The sequence below is a fragment of the Myotis daubentonii genome, chromosome 5 (genome assembly GCF_963259705.1).
Source record: "Myotis daubentonii chromosome 5, mMyoDau2.1, whole genome shotgun sequence".
Classification (NCBI taxonomy): Eukaryota; Metazoa; Chordata; class Mammalia; order Chiroptera; family Vespertilionidae; genus Myotis; species Myotis daubentonii.
In genome coordinates, this window is record NC_081844.1 from 6763654 (window position 1) to 6781153 (window position 17500).

General features: G+C 48.8%; 1 protein-coding gene across 4 annotated transcripts in view; it reads left to right on the forward strand.

Moving 5' to 3' along the window:
- INSR (insulin receptor) overlaps window positions 1-17500 on the forward strand; it is a 162593-nt gene that overhangs the window by 119884 nt on the left and 25209 nt on the right. For 2 of the 4 annotated variants that reach the window (XM_059695739.1, XM_059695740.1), the window contains exons 10-14: window positions 226-427; window positions 1897-1932; window positions 8302-8573; window positions 9448-9587; window positions 16118-16277. In XM_059695739.1, coding sequence (XP_059551722.1) covers window positions 226-427; window positions 1897-1932; window positions 8302-8573; window positions 9448-9587; window positions 16118-16277 — 810 coding nt within the window. The remainder of the gene's footprint in view (window positions 1-225; window positions 428-1896; window positions 1933-8301; window positions 8574-9447; window positions 9588-16117; window positions 16278-17500) is intronic. The other 2 variants (XM_059695742.1, XM_059695741.1) reach the window with 1 other exon arrangement.

The following is a 17500-nucleotide window of genomic DNA, read 5'->3' on the forward strand; positions in this document are numbered from 1 at the left end:
GCAGTGTCTGGAACAGTTGACATGCGTCTCCACAGCTGGCACCGGCTGAGCCCCCGAGAAAGGTCTTACTCTTCACGGTAGGACTTGAACGGAGACCCCAGCCCTGAGCTCTGTGTGCCCAGCCGCTCAGAGCAGGTCCTCTTTGGGGTGTGTGTGTGTGTGTGTGTGTGTGTGTGTGTGTGTGTGTGTGTGTAGATTTGAGTCCACCTGCTCTGCCTTTTGTAGGGTTGAAGTTGCCCTCCCGGACCTGGTCCCCACCATCTGAGTTGGAGGGTTCCCAGAAGCACAACCAGAGCGAGTACGACGAGGCTGCCGGCGAGTGCTGCTCCTGCCCGAAGACTGACTCTCAGATTCAGAAGGAACTGGAGGAGTCCTCGTTCAGGAAGACGTTTGAGAATTACCTGCACAATGTGGTCTTCGTCCCCAGGTCAGGGGCTTCACTGGCTCGGGGTTGGGGGTCGTGGCCTAGGGGATAAGATGAAGGGGGGACCCCGAGAGGGCGCAGTCCGCGCTGGGCCTCTTCCCCGGATGCAGGGAGAGATCTTGTGATTTCAACAGGAACTTGCTAAGAAGAGCAAGTATTCATCAAAGCGGGGGGAAGTTTAAAAAGCCCATCCTCTGCCTCCCCACATCTCCAGAGCTGTTTATCCAGCCTCCCCTGCCCATCCGAGTTCTGAGACAAACTTTGTAAGGTTATAGATGCCAATCCTAAGAAATGCCTGCCAGCCAGGCCTGGCTTATCACCAACTCTCAAGCTCAGAGCATTCTCTCTTAAAATCCTCTGCAGCTTCTTATCCTTCTGGGGCTTTGCACAGCATCTTCAGACCCGGAGACTTCTATTTAAATATGCTGTGTTTTCCGTTAGAACGCGGAGGGACTTGCTGGTGTACATTTGATCTACCGAGAGGGCTTGCAGTAAAAATGACTAGGCTTTTCTTCATCTTCACTTCTCTACAAGCAGACCTCTGTCAGTGCCTCAGTTTACTCATCTCTAGAATGGAGATAGCAGGCTCCCACCGGTGAGGGTCAGGAGACGCCTGAGGCACACAGGGAGTCTCCATCTTGGCACTCTCGGCATTTGGGACCAGATCATTCTTTGTGGTGGGGCCGTCCTGTGCGCTGTAGCATGGGGAGCAGCCTCCCTGCCTCTCCCCCGTGCGGCCTGTAGCGCCGTCTGCATCCTATTAGTTCATTATTCTTCACAGTCACCCCCTGAAGCAGGTGCCCCTCCCGGACATGGGTCCAAAGCCTGCGTTTCTGAGCCGACGAGGACTTGCCCCAAGTTCCCCCAGCAGATGTCGAGGCACCTCCTGCCTTTTTACCCTTGACCTCGCCTCTTCACCCTTAAAGACTTCAGCAGCCAGCTGCCCAGAACGTCTGACACCATTGGCCATTTTTAAAGTGGATCGAACCCCAAAAGGCTTACATTGGGATAAAACAAGCTTCTAACACGTGTCTTCTTGAACCCCCACCATCACTCCTCATCCAGTAGGCTAGATGTTTCCTCAGACCCATCCGCACGTAACTCTTCTTCCTTTTTGTTGTCTTGCATTTTCCTCCCATGACCCTGAGGCCAAAAGAGCACTAAATGGCACAGAAGCATTGAGGCAGCTACTGTCTTGCCCACTGAGCACGAAACGCTGCCAGACTCGGGGAAATGGCATCCAAGGGGAACCTCAGAAGGCCAGGGCCGAGGGGTTTTCTCCGACTTTTTTCTCCCTTATGCTGAGTTCTCCACGTCTGTGGGGGAAGATGTGGTGCAGCTGACGGGGAAGTGGCCGAGGGGCCGCACCTTGGGGCTGCCCGGGCAGAATGTGGCTTCCAGGGTGTTAGAAGCAGGAGGTCTGTCTGAAGAAGTTCTGTCTGTACTCAAAGTGGTTGGTTTTGTTTTCACAGAACAATCTCTTCAGGCCCTGGTGCTGAGGACAGTAGGTACGACTCACCCGTGGGACGTCCAGGTGGCCCTGGCGGCCGCTCAGCGCAGGGCCCATGGAGGAGGCAGAGAGGAGAGCGTGCTGTGCCGCCTCCACGGCCCAGGGCTTCTGTGGCTTGGTGCATGCGAAGGGCCACTCTGCCAAGACTGGGCACTTCACCGGTTCACACCTCAAACGCCTTCACCCTGAAGCGGGATCTGGGCAAGAATGTGGGGGAAATCTTTACTAACACACTTACTAAAACCTAGGACAAGGGGCTTCTTCCTGGGCACCTCCTAGATGCCACATGTTCCCCCCGCATCCACTCACGGAACTTGTATCCTCTGTATGCAGAGCGGAGCCTGGTGTCCACGTGCGGCTGGTAGTGGGGAGGACTGGCCTGGAAACAGAACATTTTTTTATTACTTCTTTAATCCTCACCCAGAGATATTTTCCCACTGATTTTTAGAGAGAGTAGAAGGGAGGAGGAGAGACGCAGAGAGAGAAACATCGATGTGAGAGAGACACGTCAGTTGGTTGCCTCCCATGTGAGCCCCAACTAAGGCTGGGGATGCAGCCTGCAACCGGGGCATGTGCTCTTAATGGGAATCAAACCTGGACCCTTCAGCCCACGGGCTGATGCTCTGTCCACTGAGACAAACCAGATAGAGCTGGAAACAGAACATTTTTATTGGGGTGACAAGTGTGAGACAGTAGGTGAGAGCCACGTGTGCCATGTCACTGCATTCCACTGAAGACAGTAAGGCATGCTTCCCTTTGAATGAACTTCCTTTGTTCTTTTAGATACAGTGTCGTCCAGGAGGTGAGGATGGGCAGACGGAACCTGAGGGGAAGGCGAGCTGGTGGGACGAATTAAGGGCTCTTGTGAGGAATAGGAGGCGAGACTGGAAAAGGCAGGGTGGGGCCATGCCGTGGGGTTTTTAATTTAATTTTATTGAGATATAACTGACATACAACATTGTATTAGTTCAGGTGTACAGCATAATGATTTGCTATTTACATATATTACCAAATGGTAATCACAGTAAGTCTATTGAACATCTCACTTAGTCACACATTTCTTTAGTCACAAAAAGTTCAGTCACAAAAGTTCTTATGATGAGAACTTTTAAGATCTACTCTCTCAGCTTCCAAATATGCAATACGGCATTAACAACTGTGGTCACCGTTTTGTGCCTTTACACCCCAGGCAGCATTTATTTTATAACCGGAAGTTTGTACCTTTTGACCCACTTCACCCACTTTGTTCACTCACGCTGGTGATTTTATTCTTTAAGCGGAGTGTGTGTGTATTTGTTTGTTTGTTTGTTTATGTTCAGGCATCTGTGTGGCCCCAATCTTCCCTCTAGTGGCAATTTGGAATATAATCTTATAGAAAAGAAAGGTCTAGAATTTTGAGGCTTTGGGCCAGACCAGGGTTTCTGGATCGCAGCACTGTTGGCACTTGGGACCAGATTGTTCTCATTTGTAGGGACTGCCCTGGTCTCCATTCACTAATGCCAGTAGCGCAACCCGTCCCCCAAATAGTGATAACCAAAAATGCCTTCAGATGGGCCCAGTGTCCCCTGGTTCTGGGACTGGGCAGAATCACCCTGGTTGAGAACCAGGTCTAATGTGAGCCTGTGGGATAATGAAATGCTGTGTATGTAGGAAGTGGAAGGATCATTGATGTTTGATCATGGAAGTCCTTCATGACCAATTTGTGGTCTTTTTGGATATAATTCTTTGGGCATATACATATTTTGCCTCTTTGAGGAGATCATCTTATGGTCTCAGTTGTTGAGATATCAATTCCTCAATTATTCATGAGGCCTCAGCGTCTTGGCACTATTTTCCAGGCCCACTTGTAGCTATACAGAAAGGTTTGAATCTTGCTAAGATGAATATATCCTTGGTTTCTATCTGAGGAAACCACTGGTCTTTTCCGACAAAAAGACCACAATGAAAATCACAGTGAGTAAACCTAAAGTAGGGTTTCGTTTCCTGACCACACATCTTGTGACCACAGTGCAGTAACAAAATCTAAAAGTTTGAGCAGAAAAGTCTACTTCCTGGTAATTAAAAACCAACTATTTAGCTCTGGTTGGTTTGGCTCAGTTGGTTGGAGCATCGTCCCATGCACAGAAAGGTCACAGACTCAATTCCTGGCAGGGCACATAACCGGTTACGGATTTGATCCCTCGGTCGGGCCTGTACTGGATCGGTGTTACTCTCTCACATCAATGTTTCTCTCTCTCCCTCTCCGTTCTCTTCTCTTCTCTTCACTTCTCTTCTCTTCTCTTCTCTCTCTCTCTCAAAAAAAAAAAAAAAAAAAAAAAGGTCAGTTACTTAGATAACTATTGTGTCAAAGCAGAAATAGAAACTTTCACTAAAGTCTATTTGAAAAATACAGAAATGCGAAACACATACCTGAGCTTGTAGGATATTGCAAAGCTGGGCTTTGATGCCAGTCAGCAGACATACATTGTTTCAGAGATTAAGTACAAAATAAAAATGTAAAAATATAAATGTATTAGGGAGGGAGGGGAAATCAATATGGCTAAGCTTGTAAATAAAATCATAGGGAAAAACACAAAAATAATTAGAAGTAAAGAAGGTGCCATAAAACTAGGACCTAAGGAAGATTTTAATATGTTGCATTCCATTGACAATCCTGTGTTATGAAATTTGAAGCTTTCAGTGAGGTGGGAAATTTTAACTCATCTGAATTGATTCAAGAAGTAGAAAAATTAAATATTCTAATAACTCTGAAAAAGACTAAGAAAAGGTGTCAATTAAGTTTAAAAAAAAAAAAACACACACAACAGAAAACAGGCCTTGGGCCCAGAGAGTGTTACAGAGAAGATCTTTGAGACTTTGAAAGAGCAACAACTTCCTATAATATGGAAGCTTTTCCCGAGCATAGAAATCTATGGAAACCTACCCCACTTACTTTCTGAAACTAACATAATACCTCTTAGCAGAACCTGACAAAGATGCTACATTGAAAGAAAACCCCAGGACCAGCTAATATGGGACTTTAGGTCCAAATGTCCTAAATAAAACACTGTTGGCAATATTGTTTGTCTCAGAAGTGCAAGGATGATTTAAGATCCAGAGATATGAACAATGTAATCTAGTTCCAAGAGGCCCAGTAAGGAATATCATATAATTCATTAGATAATGTTAAAAATACTTTAATTTAGGCGGGGAAGGCAACAAGGTAAATATTACCTAGATGTAACCAATAACCAAGCTAACATCATTCTTAAAACTGTTCCTGTTAGAATTAGGAGGCGTCCAATGCCATGATTACTAATTAACATTTCTCTGAGTATCTAGCTAGTGCAGATAGACACAAAACAGAAATTAGAATTTAAAAGAATGGATATTTGCAGATATTCTAGTGTAAGGCTGGACAAATGCTGGCCCAGGACCCAGCTACCTGTGTGTTGAAGAAGTTTTATTAGGAATGTAGCCACAACCATTCGTTTTCATTGTGTCCATGGCTGCTTTCAAGCCACAGTGGCTTGAAGGCCATGGAAAGTTGAGTAGTTGCGATAAAAGCCATATGTCCCACAAAGCCCAAAATATTCACTCTCTAGCACTTACGATAAAAGTATGCTGACCTGTTTACTGGTGTGTTCCTTGAAAACCCAAGGAAATCAACTATGAAACTCTTAGCACGAGAGGATGGGAAGGTAGGGACAATATAAAGAAACTAAAGCCTGTGGCTATACTAGCAATAATCCTATCTAATAAAAGAGAAAAATGGTAATTGGCGTACGACGATACCCTTTTCATTGGCTAATCAGGGCTATATGCAAGTTAACTGCCAACTATGATTGGCAGTTAACTGCCAACTATGATTGGCAGTTAACTGCCAACTATGATTGGCAGTTAACTGCCAACTAAGATGGCAGTTAACTGCCAACAAGATGGCGGTTAATTTGCATATGTAGGCACAATGCAGGGAGGCGAAAGGGAAAGCAGGAAGAAGCCCCCTGCCACTGACAGTGATCGGAAACCCAGGGGGGGGCTAAGAGCTGGGGGGCAGGGCAAAGGCGGCCCTGGGGCCGCCTTTGCCCTGCCCCCCGGCCAGGATCGGAGAATCAGGTGCCTTTGCCACCCTGGCCAGTGATAGCAGGAAGTAGGGGTGGAGCCAGCGATGGGAGCTGGGCACGGTCGAAGCTGGCAGTCCCGGGAGCTAGGGGTCCCTTGCCTGGGCCTAAAGCGGAGCCCACGATCGCGGGGCCGCTGCAGCTGCGGGTCCCCGCTGCCCGGGCCGGAGGCCTAGGCCAGAGGTGTTAGGCCTGGGCAGGGGCGGAGCCTGCAACCACAGGGAGCTGGCGGTCCCCTGCCCAGGCCTGACACCTCTGCCAGAGGCCTCAGGCCTGGTCAAGGGGCTGATCCGGTGATTGGTGATCGGAGGGTGATGAGGGTCAACTCCTCTGGCCGAGGCATCAGGCCTGGGTGGGGGGCGGAGCCGGGGATTGGGCGGATATGATGGTCCCCTTGCCCAGGCCTGAAGCCTGGGTCAGAGGCATCAGGCTTGGGCGGGGGGTGGAGCAAGCGATCAGAGGGAGATGGGGGTCCCCTGCCCAGGCATGATTCCTGGGCCAGAGGCCTCAGGCCTGGACGGGGGCCAGAGCCAGTGATCAGGGGAAGATGGGAGTCCCCTGTCCAAGCCTGACACCTCTGGTGGAGGCGTCAGGCCTGGGCAAGGGGCCGATCAGGCGATCGGAGGGTGATGGGGGTCTACGCCTCTGGCCGAGGCATCAGGCCTGGGCTGGGGGCAGAACCAGCAATCGGAGGGGTCTGGGGGTCCCCTGCCCAGGCCTGATGCCTGGGCCAGAGGCCTCAGGCCTGGGCTGGGGGCAGAACCAGTGATGGGGGGAAATGAGGGTCCCCTGCCCAGGCCTGACGCCTCTGTCAGAGGCGTCAGGCCTGGGCAAGGGGCCGATCCTGCGATTGGAGGGTGATGGGGGTCAATGCCTGAGGGCTCCCAGTATGTGAGAGGGGCAGGCTGGGCTGAGGGACACTCCCCCCACACACACACACCCAGTGCACGAATTTCGTGCACCGGGCCCCTAGTTAGTATATAAAACAAGGAGAAAGATCTCTTTCATAATTGCCATAAAACCTAAGTAACCCCATGTACAGTTACTGTAAAGAAAAAATTTAAAAACTGGCTGAGATACAAAATTTTACAGTTAAATGGGAAAGACTATTTCAGGTCATTTAAAAAAAGTTTGCTGGCAAACAAGAAGTCATGCAACACAATGTGTAAAGATTAATATCTTAAGTGAATGAACAACACAGGAGCGAGGATGTGGAAAAATAGGGTAAGGGGGACAGTTCCCTAGAGAAACACAAAAGAAGCAATAAAGGAAAGAAAAGTTCTCACTCAGCAGTACGAAGAGATACAAATAAAGCAGTAGAGGGATGCTCCAAAGAGATACCTCAGCCCCGCTGACCTCACTCAGTGTTACCTAATGCAGCCAGTAACCACGCGGACATCGGCCTCCGGGGCCGCGGTGAGACCACAGTCAGTCTAAGGTCCAGATAGAATTTAGCCCAATGTATGAAGCATAACCTGATTTCTCCTCGAGGAATCTGCTTTTAGGATCCAATCAGACAGTGGGACAATGGTCAAAGCCATATTTGTAATACCAAAAAAGCATTGGAAAAACACTCATTTTAAAAATATAGGAGGATGGTTAAGTAAATTATAGCTCATGCATAAATTGGAATATTTTAGTTTTCCAACTTTTCTGCAACGAGCATGTGCTACTGTTGTAATGAGGAAAAACCTCGTTTCACATTGAAAAAGAAAAAACGTAAATTCTGTTCTAGTTAGTATGTCCTTTTTGGTTTTTTTTGTTTTGTTTTTTAAAATATACTTTTATTGATTTCAGAGAGGGAGGGAGAGATTGAAACATCGATGATGAGAGAGAATCACTGATTGGCTGCCTCTGCACGCTCCCTACTGGGGATCAAGCCCACAGCCCGGGCATGTGCCCTTGACCAGAATCAAACCTGGGACCCTTCAGTCCGCTTGATTCTTACAGGCTTTTGGCATCGTATTTTGAACACTCACCCTGGGTGGTCTGTTACTCTGCAAAATGAAAACCTGAAATCGTGCAGGTTGAGGGCAACATCGTGGTACGTCTGCAGCGATGGCCCCGGCCCCCGCGTCCTCTCCGTGGGCCTGCCCCCTCCTGAGGCTTCGAAGGGCATCTTGCAAGTGGCTCTGTTGTAATTCCTGGCCATTCACCTGCTCCCTCACATCCCCTGCTCCAGTCCTTTATTCTAAGCCCCTTACTCGCCAGCAGCATTTGTTTACAGATGGTGATTGATGACCCTTTGTGTCCTGATGTCGCGACAGGTCGTCGAGAAAACGCAGGGCCCTCGGTGACGAAGGGAACGTGACAACGGCTGTGCCCACAGCTCCGGGTTTCCCCAACACTTCAACCATCGTGCCCACAAGCTCGGAGGAGCCGCGGCCCTTCGAGAAAGTGGTGAACAAGGAGTCGCTGGTCATCTCCGGCCTGCGCCACTTCACTGGCTATCGCATCGAGCTGCAGGCTTGCAACCAGGATTTCCCCGAGGAGAGGTGCAGCGTGGCCGCCTACATCAGCGCCAGGACCATGCCCGAAGGTGGGCAGGCACCCTGTGGGGCCAGGATACACACGCTGACCAAGGAGGGGCCCCACCTCTTAGCTGATCTGCCCTTAGAACTTTTTATTTATTTTTAGCTTTTCCCAGCTGTATTGAGAAACGATTGGCATATAACATCGCATAAGTTCCTGTAACACAGTTACAAGGTGGTGGTTTGACCCCGTCCTATATGCACTGTGATTACACTGCACCTGCCCCCTACCGTCAGCTAACACCTCCATCACGTCACATTATTCTCAGCTCTTCTTGGTGGTGAACATTGAAGTTCTCTCTTAGCAACTTTCAAGCACGCAGCACAGTATGTTTAACTACAGTCACCGTGCTGTACATGAGCTACCTAGGAATTACTCATCTTACAACTGGATGTTTGTACCCTTTGACCAACATCCCCACTTCGCCTCGCCCAGCCCCTGGTAGCCACCAATCTACTCTGTTTCTAGGAGCTCTGCTTTTTCAGTCATACAGTACTTGTCTTTCCGTCTGACCTATTTCTTAGCCTACTGCCTGCAAGGTCCATCCATGTTGCCTTTCTTATTTTCAGTTACACTAGTCATGCAGAGCCATTATATCAACATTAGAAAATACAAACCATGAGAAAAAAATTAAGAAATACATATGGTATTGAGGCTTCTAGAATTAGTCTGGGTTCTCCAGAGTAACAGAACCAATGACAGACAGACAGGCATAGATATGTGGACAGCTCTTTGAGGTGAGTTTTACATGTTCATTCCGCAGCGAGGGAAATGGAACCTAGGAAGTTAGGTAACCAGCTCAAAATCAATAGCTGGTAAGTGGTGGAGGTGGGATTCAATCCAGGGATCAGGTCCCTGCCTCTAACCACTGCCCCTCACAGCCAAGGCAGATGACATTGTTGGCCCCGTGACCCATGAAATCTTCGAGAACAACGTCGTTCATTTGATGTGGCAGGAGCCAAAGCACCCGAACGGTCTGATTGTGCTGTATGAAGTGAGCTATCGGCGATACGGAGATGAGGTAAGACCCGGGCCCTGGGCATGAACCTGCAAGGCTGTCGGTGCCGCCTTCCTGTTCTTAAATTCCGGCCCAAATGCTTCTCTCATTAGATGCTTTGCTACATACCTTTCCAGGAGACGGTCAGAGATGCCTGTCCACAGACTGCGTTCAGCAGCTTCTCATGTTGCCTTTTAGCTCTGCCTACAAGTTGGACGATGGCTGCCGCATTGTGTCCCTCCTGACATGACAGGAGACTCGTCTCACTTTAGCGAGAGTTACCTGATTCTGGGAACAGATAACTGAAAACTTTAACAAGTGACTGTTTGCTGGGTGCCTGTCTTTACTACCAGACGCTCGGCAGGGTGGTGGGTGAGCGCCAAGATGCACAAGACATGGGATCTGAGAACTGAAAAGCAGCTAAGCTACCCGAGGGCTCACTGTGTGCCCTGCGCATGCTGAGCTCTTTGCCTGCATCTCATTTATTGCGTCTAAGATGCCACGGAGGCCCCGTTATTTTTAGGTGCCGCTAAGAAGCAGAAAGACACTGCCACCCCCAACTGTGGTCTCCAGGGTGCGTCCCGGTTTCAGAAATGTCAGATGTGAAGATGAAATGCCTCTTGGGTTCGATGAAAGGCAATAAATCCTCAGAATAACAAAATGAGCTTCATACGGAGGCTCCAGAATCTCAGTTGTGTCCAACGTCATTCTAGTAAGAACAGAGTCAGGATTCAAACCCAAGCCTACCTGGTGTTCTAATCCAGGGGTGGGCAGCTTTTTTCTGTAAAGGGCCAGGTAGTCAATGTGCCTGGCTTTGTAGCCAGACAGTCTCTGTTGCAAATATTCAACTCTGCCATTGTAGCTAGAAAGCCACCATATACATGATATGTAAATGAGTGGGCGTAGTGTGTGCCAATAAAACTTTACTTAGAAAAACAAGCAGTGGGTCAGATTTAGCCTGTGGGCCTCGTTTGCCAGCACCTTACAGAGGTTATAACAAAACTGCCCAGTGTCTTGGAACGTTGGCGATCCTGTAACCAGGTGGGCACAGCATGGCTTCCCGAGCCAGAAAGGTGAGCTGGGCCTCCCTATGTGGTCCCAAATACTCAGCTCTGACCGTGATTTAAAATTGCAATCAGCAAGCGATGGCCTGTGGTCCAAATCTGGCCCGAGCCTGTTCTTATGGCTGCAGTGAGTTGTAAAAAGAAACAAAGAAGAATTTATGTCTGCGAGTACAATGGCCAGCCCAGCCTCAGCACAGGAGGGGACCTCTCAGGGTTGCATAAAGGGAGGCATGACTCATTGAGGGTCATTATTGTAAGATGTATTACTATCTTATTCTGTATATGTTAATCCCATGTGTCCTAAGGAAATAATTGGGAATTGGAGGGGAGTGTAACACTTTATTCATGATGTTTTCATCACCATCAAAAAGTGCAAGGCACGAGGCGGATGTCTGTTGGAAATGGACACATAAACCAGGGCATGTCCTTAAAGTGGGTGGATGTGCAGCCTTTTGTAAGGGTGTTTGGGACGACCTTTGTTCAGTATAATGTAGAGGCTGAGATTACAGGCTCTGGGTGTTAGATCCTCAGCTTCCACCAGCGTTAAGAGCTCCCCCACTCCAGCCCCTCCCACCCCCACCCCCCACCATCAAACTAGCTTATGGCAGAAGGGAAGCTAATTCGTTCCCTAACCGAGCAGTTTAAGGAGTTCAGACATGGCTGGATCCAGAATTCCTTTGTACCAGCTGCATTGTAAATGTCCTTGCAGTGAGCCCCGCAGCTCTTAGCTGCCCTTCTTTGGTTCTGTGGTATCGAGTCTCATATCCGCTCAGCGCCAAGCCTACCAGAAGCGAGACCATTGGTGTCCCAGCATGCCCATCCAGGCTGAGCCACATGACACCCAGTGACCAATCACATGGCCAGGGGAGTGCTGTGTGCTGATGGGGATGAGGATTATTTTTTAATCCTCACCTGAGGAGCTGTTTATTGATATTTATTTTTATTTTTTTTTAGAGAGAGAGAAAGGAGGTGAGGGAGTGAGAGAAAGAGAGAGAGGTTACCTCCTGTATGCTCCCCAACTTGGAATGGAACCTGCAGCCTCAGTGCACATACAGGGAATTGGTGGACAGAACAGTGCTCCAACCAACTGTGCCCCCGCTGGGCCGGGCCATGGGGGTTTTTAATAACAGCCTATTAAGATACGTTCACCTACCATGAAACACACCCATTAACATGTGCAATGTAATGGTTTTCAGCACATGTACAGACTCGTACAACACTGACCACAGCCGATTTCAGGATATGTTCATAACCTCCCCCAGCCATCACCCTCAACCTTCTCCACCTCCTCTCTCTCCAGTTCCTGACAACCACTTGTCCACTCTCTGCCTCTGTGAGTCTGACTGACCTGGACATGTCATATGAATGGATCATATCATATATAGCCTTTTGTCTCTGACTTTTCCATTAGCATCATGTCTTCAAAGTTCATCTACATTGTAGCTTATATCAGTAATTCATTCCTTGTTATGACTAGAAACTATTCCATTGTATAAAGAGGCCACATTTTGTTTATCCGTTCATCTGTTGATGGACATTTGGGTTATTTCCACCTTTCGGCTCTTAGGAATCATGCTGCTATGAACACGCATGTACACGTTTTTGTGTGGGCATATGTTTCAGTTCTCTTGGGTGCATGCCTCGGAGTGGAATTCCTGGGTCACATGGTAACTCGACATTTAACGTTGAAGGAAATGCCAGGCTCTCCCAAAGCAGCTGCACCCTTTTCTGTGCCCACCAGCAGCGTATGCGGCTGTGATTTCTGTGCGTCCTTGCCGGCCTGTCCTGGTCTGTCTTATTAGAGCCGTGCCAGTCGGTGTGAGGCGCTGCCTCACTGTGGTCTTGATTTGCATTTCGGTGATGGCTCATTTGGGTCTAGTTCTGTGCCCTTCCCTAACCAATGGGACTCTTCGAGCCCTGGAGCCTGGGTGGGGTTGAAGGTAGGAGGCAGGAGACACTCAAGGGGAGGTACAGCTACCAGAGGAAGTTTGAGGTGTTGTTGGAAGCAGGAGGAGGATATGGATTCTATGCAGTGAGTGACGTGTGTTTACACTGCAGACCGTCCTGATTTTATTCCTGCTGCTATGACCAACTCTACCCCACCTGCCTGGAATTTTTCAGGCTCGAGACGAAGTCCTACATCCTAGGAACCCCTCAGTCCCTGGTTGCCCTGTTGGCACTGGACCCACTCCTGTGTCCTCCAGCTGCCGTGGGCTGGCCTGCCTCTGCTGTTCCTGAAGCCCATGGGTCAGCAGTGGGATCCCCATCATGAATCCCCATCCTCCTTTGCTCTGGCCCTGATCCCAGACAGACCAGCCCTTTTCAACATGTAGGGGAACAGAGGGATGGGGGCGCGGCGGGGGGTGCGGGGTGCGGGGGTTAGGAGAGAGTGAGAGGTTACTGGAACTTCTTAAAAAGCCTATTCATAGCCACGACTGGTCGATGGCCTCCAACAATCTATCTTAGTTTTTGTCTAGCATCGCTTTGATAAAAGTTAAAAATGTGCCGAAACCGGTTTGGCTCAGTGGATGGAGTGTCGGCTTGCGGACTGAAAGGTCCCAGGTTCGATTCCGGTCAAGGGCATGTACCTGGGCTGCGGGCACATCCCCAGTAGGAGATGTGCAGGAGGCAGCTGATCGATGTTTCTCTCTCATCGATGTTTCTAACTCTCTATCTCTCTCCCTTCCTCTCTGTAAAAAATCAATAAAATATATTTTTTTAAAAAAAAAGGTTAAAAATGTTTTGCACCACTATGGCTTTGCCAGTCTTACAAAACTCTCACCGGCTTCTTTTTTTTTTTTTTTTTTTTTATGGTGTCTGTGGGGAGACTATCAAGTTCTAGTTCCTTCCATCATGCTCCCTTCTCAGTCCCCACCCCTGAAGCATCTGGGGCAAATGACTGAGGTTGGAGGTTGCATGTCCCCTTGTCCTGGATAGTGGCTACCTTTGGCTTCTGTGTTTACTTGTTTGTCGCTTTCTACTTGGTGACTCATCCTTGTAAGAACCTTTGGACTAGAGCTCCCAGCCTCGCCTACAGCGGTTTGTTTGCCGGTTGCTGTTGTCACACGATGGGCACAGGAGCTCTCAGTTCTTGCTCTCCTAACTTTTCCTGGCCAGTTCTCTGCACGCACTGTGAGCTCGGAGTTGTTTGGAAAGTTTTCAAAACTTGGCCCTATGAGCCTCCTGCCTTTCCTAATAAGCTCTGGGTTAGACTCTAGTTGACTGTTTACTCCTGGGGTGTATATGCTTACCTTCTCTCTTTTATCAGACATTTAGGTAGATCCCCGCCTTTCTAAATGAAGTAGAAGAAAGATCAGGAAGGGAGGAGAATTTAAACTTGTTAAGACATCAAGCCATGTTTCCGTTTGGTTCTGGTGAGGCAGAGGCCAGGAGGCACAGTGGGGAGCTTGAAATGTGATTTAGGGGACAGGGGTTCCTTCTTTCCTGCCCTCTGGGACGTCTGGAGGTCCGGTGAAAACATCCCACAGTGGGCATGGCACGAAGACAATTGACGGATCCTCCGCTACGACTTCCATGGAGTGAGACACGGAGGTGGTGAAGGGGTCCTCGCCGCTGGGCTCCGAGGGGCTGGGACAGAGGAGCCGCCATCCGGCCGCGTGTGCGTGGTGTCCGGTGCACGTGGTGCCACACTGAGCTCTGTGCTCCAGCTCGGTGCCCCTCGCCCGGTCCCTCGGGCGTCGTCTTCTCCAGGGTTACCAATAATGTGGTTTTGGAAGCTTCCTTCCTTGTTGGCGTTGAAGGTTTACTCAAGGGCAGCACTTAAACCTTTTATTCTGTAGTTCCTGGGGGATTCCCATTGGTTTCCATCTGTTTTCTACCCATGCTGCCCTGGCTGCATTGAAAGGTCACTTCTGCCTTTCCGGTGACAAAATGGAATGCTAAAAGAGAAGATAATATTAACTCACACTCACTTATGTTCCCTGATGAAGATGCGGAAGGAAGTGACTCCTGACCAGTCCAACGCAGAAAACTGATCCAGAGCCAGAGCTTGAGTGTCAGGGTCAGGCCTCACTGCCATCTTCAAAGACAGGTGCTGTTCGATCATTTCTTAAGAAATATCAACTTCAAGAATGGACAGGAAATGTGGTTTATTATGTTTATATCTAGGCTGATTTTCTGAATGATTTGTGAAGCTGTTTATAGAAAATGAGAAATTAAGAAGCTCTCTGGCCCAGATTCATAGCTATTTGACTTCAGAAATTATTTTAGCTTTCTTATCAGTTTCATAGTCATTTCTGAAAACACTTTAACTGCATATTTAGGGATTAAGGGGCAATGTACCATGAATGATCTTAAGAAATATCCTATATAATAAAAGACTAATATGCAAATCGACCGAATGGAGGAACGATCGGTGGGATGACCAGTCACTATGACATGCACTGACCACCAGGGGGCAGACGCTAAACACAGGAGCACCGCTCAGCCAGAAGCCGGGCTCACGACTGGCGAGCGCAGCAGCGGTGGCAGGAGCCTCTCCTGCCTCTGCGGCAGCGCTAAGGAGCAGTGAGCAGGCGGGCAGTAAGGAACGAGGGGTCCTGGACTGCGAGAGGGTGCAGGCCGGGCTGAGGGGGACTCCCCGCCCTCAACCCCCTCACCCCACCCCCACCCCAGTGCACGAATTTTGTGCCCTGGGCCTCTAGTATGGTAATAAATTTGTACTTAATGTTGACTACTGTGATTCCTACATGGAGCAGTTATATGAATAGTTGTAACGAAGAATTAACATTTCAGTTAAGCAATAAAGGTTTTATATTCTGCATTTTCTCAAAAAATAAAACAAACAAACAACAACAAAAAAAAACTATCCCAGAGTGGGAGCAAGAAGTTTTGGAGCCAAAAAGTTTAGGGTTGAAAGGCCAGCCCTGCCACTCACCAGCTATAAGATCTTTGACTAATCATTTCACATCCTCAGTCACGGTGGGCAAACTATTTTTATATGCCTGGTTTTGTACAATTTGTGGGCTAGGAAATGCTTCCACATCTTATTGGTTGTAATAAAATGGACAGAAGAATAGTATTGTGTGGTGCCTCCACTGTTGGATTACAGAAGCTGCAGGGTTGGGATTTGTCTGGCTGCTGTGACCATCTTCCCCGTTGAAGCTGAAAATATTTACTCTCTGGCCCTTTACAGCAAAAGTTCCGACTTTCCCCTAAGCCTCACTTTCCTCGTCTCTAAGGAGAGCTAAGCCATGGGGTTGTTGTAAGAATTAAGTGAAATAATCTAGGTCAAATGTTTGGCTGTGGTTTAGGAAGACTGGCTGTTATCAACCACAATAACCTGTGTTTCAGTAGAGCTAAGGTTCTAAAATTCCAGAAGTCTCTAAGTTTCTTGCATGTTGCACTGATTGGGCCTTAACTCCTTGTGTGTCATTCCTGAGCAGATCTTGTCCATGACATTCCCACCCAGGCCGGGCGCTCCCGCGCGCACGGAGCTCGGCCCCGACACTGTCTCCTCCTGCCTTCCAGGAGCTGCACCTCTGTGTGTCCCGCAAGCACTTCGCCCTGGAGCGAGGCTGCCGGCTGCGCGGGCTGTCACCCGGGAATTACAGCGTGAGAGTGCGGGCCACCTCCCTGGCGGGCAATGGTTCCTGGACAGAACCCACCTATTTCTATGTGACAAACTACTGTGAGTCTGCATGGTGACTTAGACTAGTTGGGGCTGTGCTTGCTGCTGGGAACAGCAGAACATTTCTGGGAATGGTCGGGAGATTCTAGACCAGGGGGAGCGGGACCTGGATGGGCAGGGGTGGGGTGTGGCCTCTGCCTGGCTGGCTGGAATTTCGCGTACCTGGCGTGGTGGGAGTATGGAAAGTGGGGTGATTCTTGCTGGGATGGTTGTGGTCAGGGTCAGGACTAGGATGAGATTTTTGACACCAACTGGGTGTCTTGCACTGTGATTCTGACGCTGCCACTGGAGTTAGCACAGAACCCACAAGGTTAAGAGCACAGTTTTCAACAAGACTGCTCTCACCTAGATGGCAGATGCAAGTTTGGGGATTCTCCAGGCCACCTGGCATTCTGACGAACTGGCCACAAATTCGGGGTTCCCGACCCTTTCCTATTAGATCCTTTGCTAGAGTGGCTCACAGAACTCAGGAAAGTGCTGTAAGTACAAACACAGTGAAGGATAAGTCAGGAACACCCAAACGAAGAGACAGCCAGGACCAGGGCCGGCAGGGTCCTGGACACAGGGCTGCCGTGTCCTCTTCATTGAGTAGGAAACGTCATGTCACCCTCCCGACACCCACGTATTCATCCTCTGAGCTTTGCCGTCGGAGTTTTCCTTGGGGTTTCATTATCAAGGTGTGATTGATCGAAGCACCGAATCGCGAGCCTCCCTCCTCTCTCGAGGTCAGGCGGGCTGAAGGTCTCCCCCTCCCATCACAGGCTTGCTCTTCTGGTGACCAGCCCCGTCCTGAGTCATCCCACCTCTTAGCATAAGCTCCCGTGTGTTCCGAGAGGCTCATCAGTAACCGACACTCTCCTCCTTGGGATGCCAATGATTTGGAATCTGATCTGCCTCTTAAGAACCAGGGACACCAGCGAATAAAATGCAAAGGAAAATACCCGAGCGGCAAAAATGTTTGTCGCATCATTGACAGAGTTAATGTCCTTAATATAAAATGAATGTATGGTTGACTCCATGGGTTTGAACAGCGTGGGTCCATATATATGCAAATTTTAAAAAATAAATAAGTGTATTATCCTTTATGTTTTTCTTAATGACATTTTCTCTTCTCTAGCTTATTTTATTGTGAGAATACAGTATATAATACCAATAACTGACAAAATATGTGTTACTCATCTGTTTATGTTATTCGCAAGGAGGCTATTAGTATTTGAGTTTTG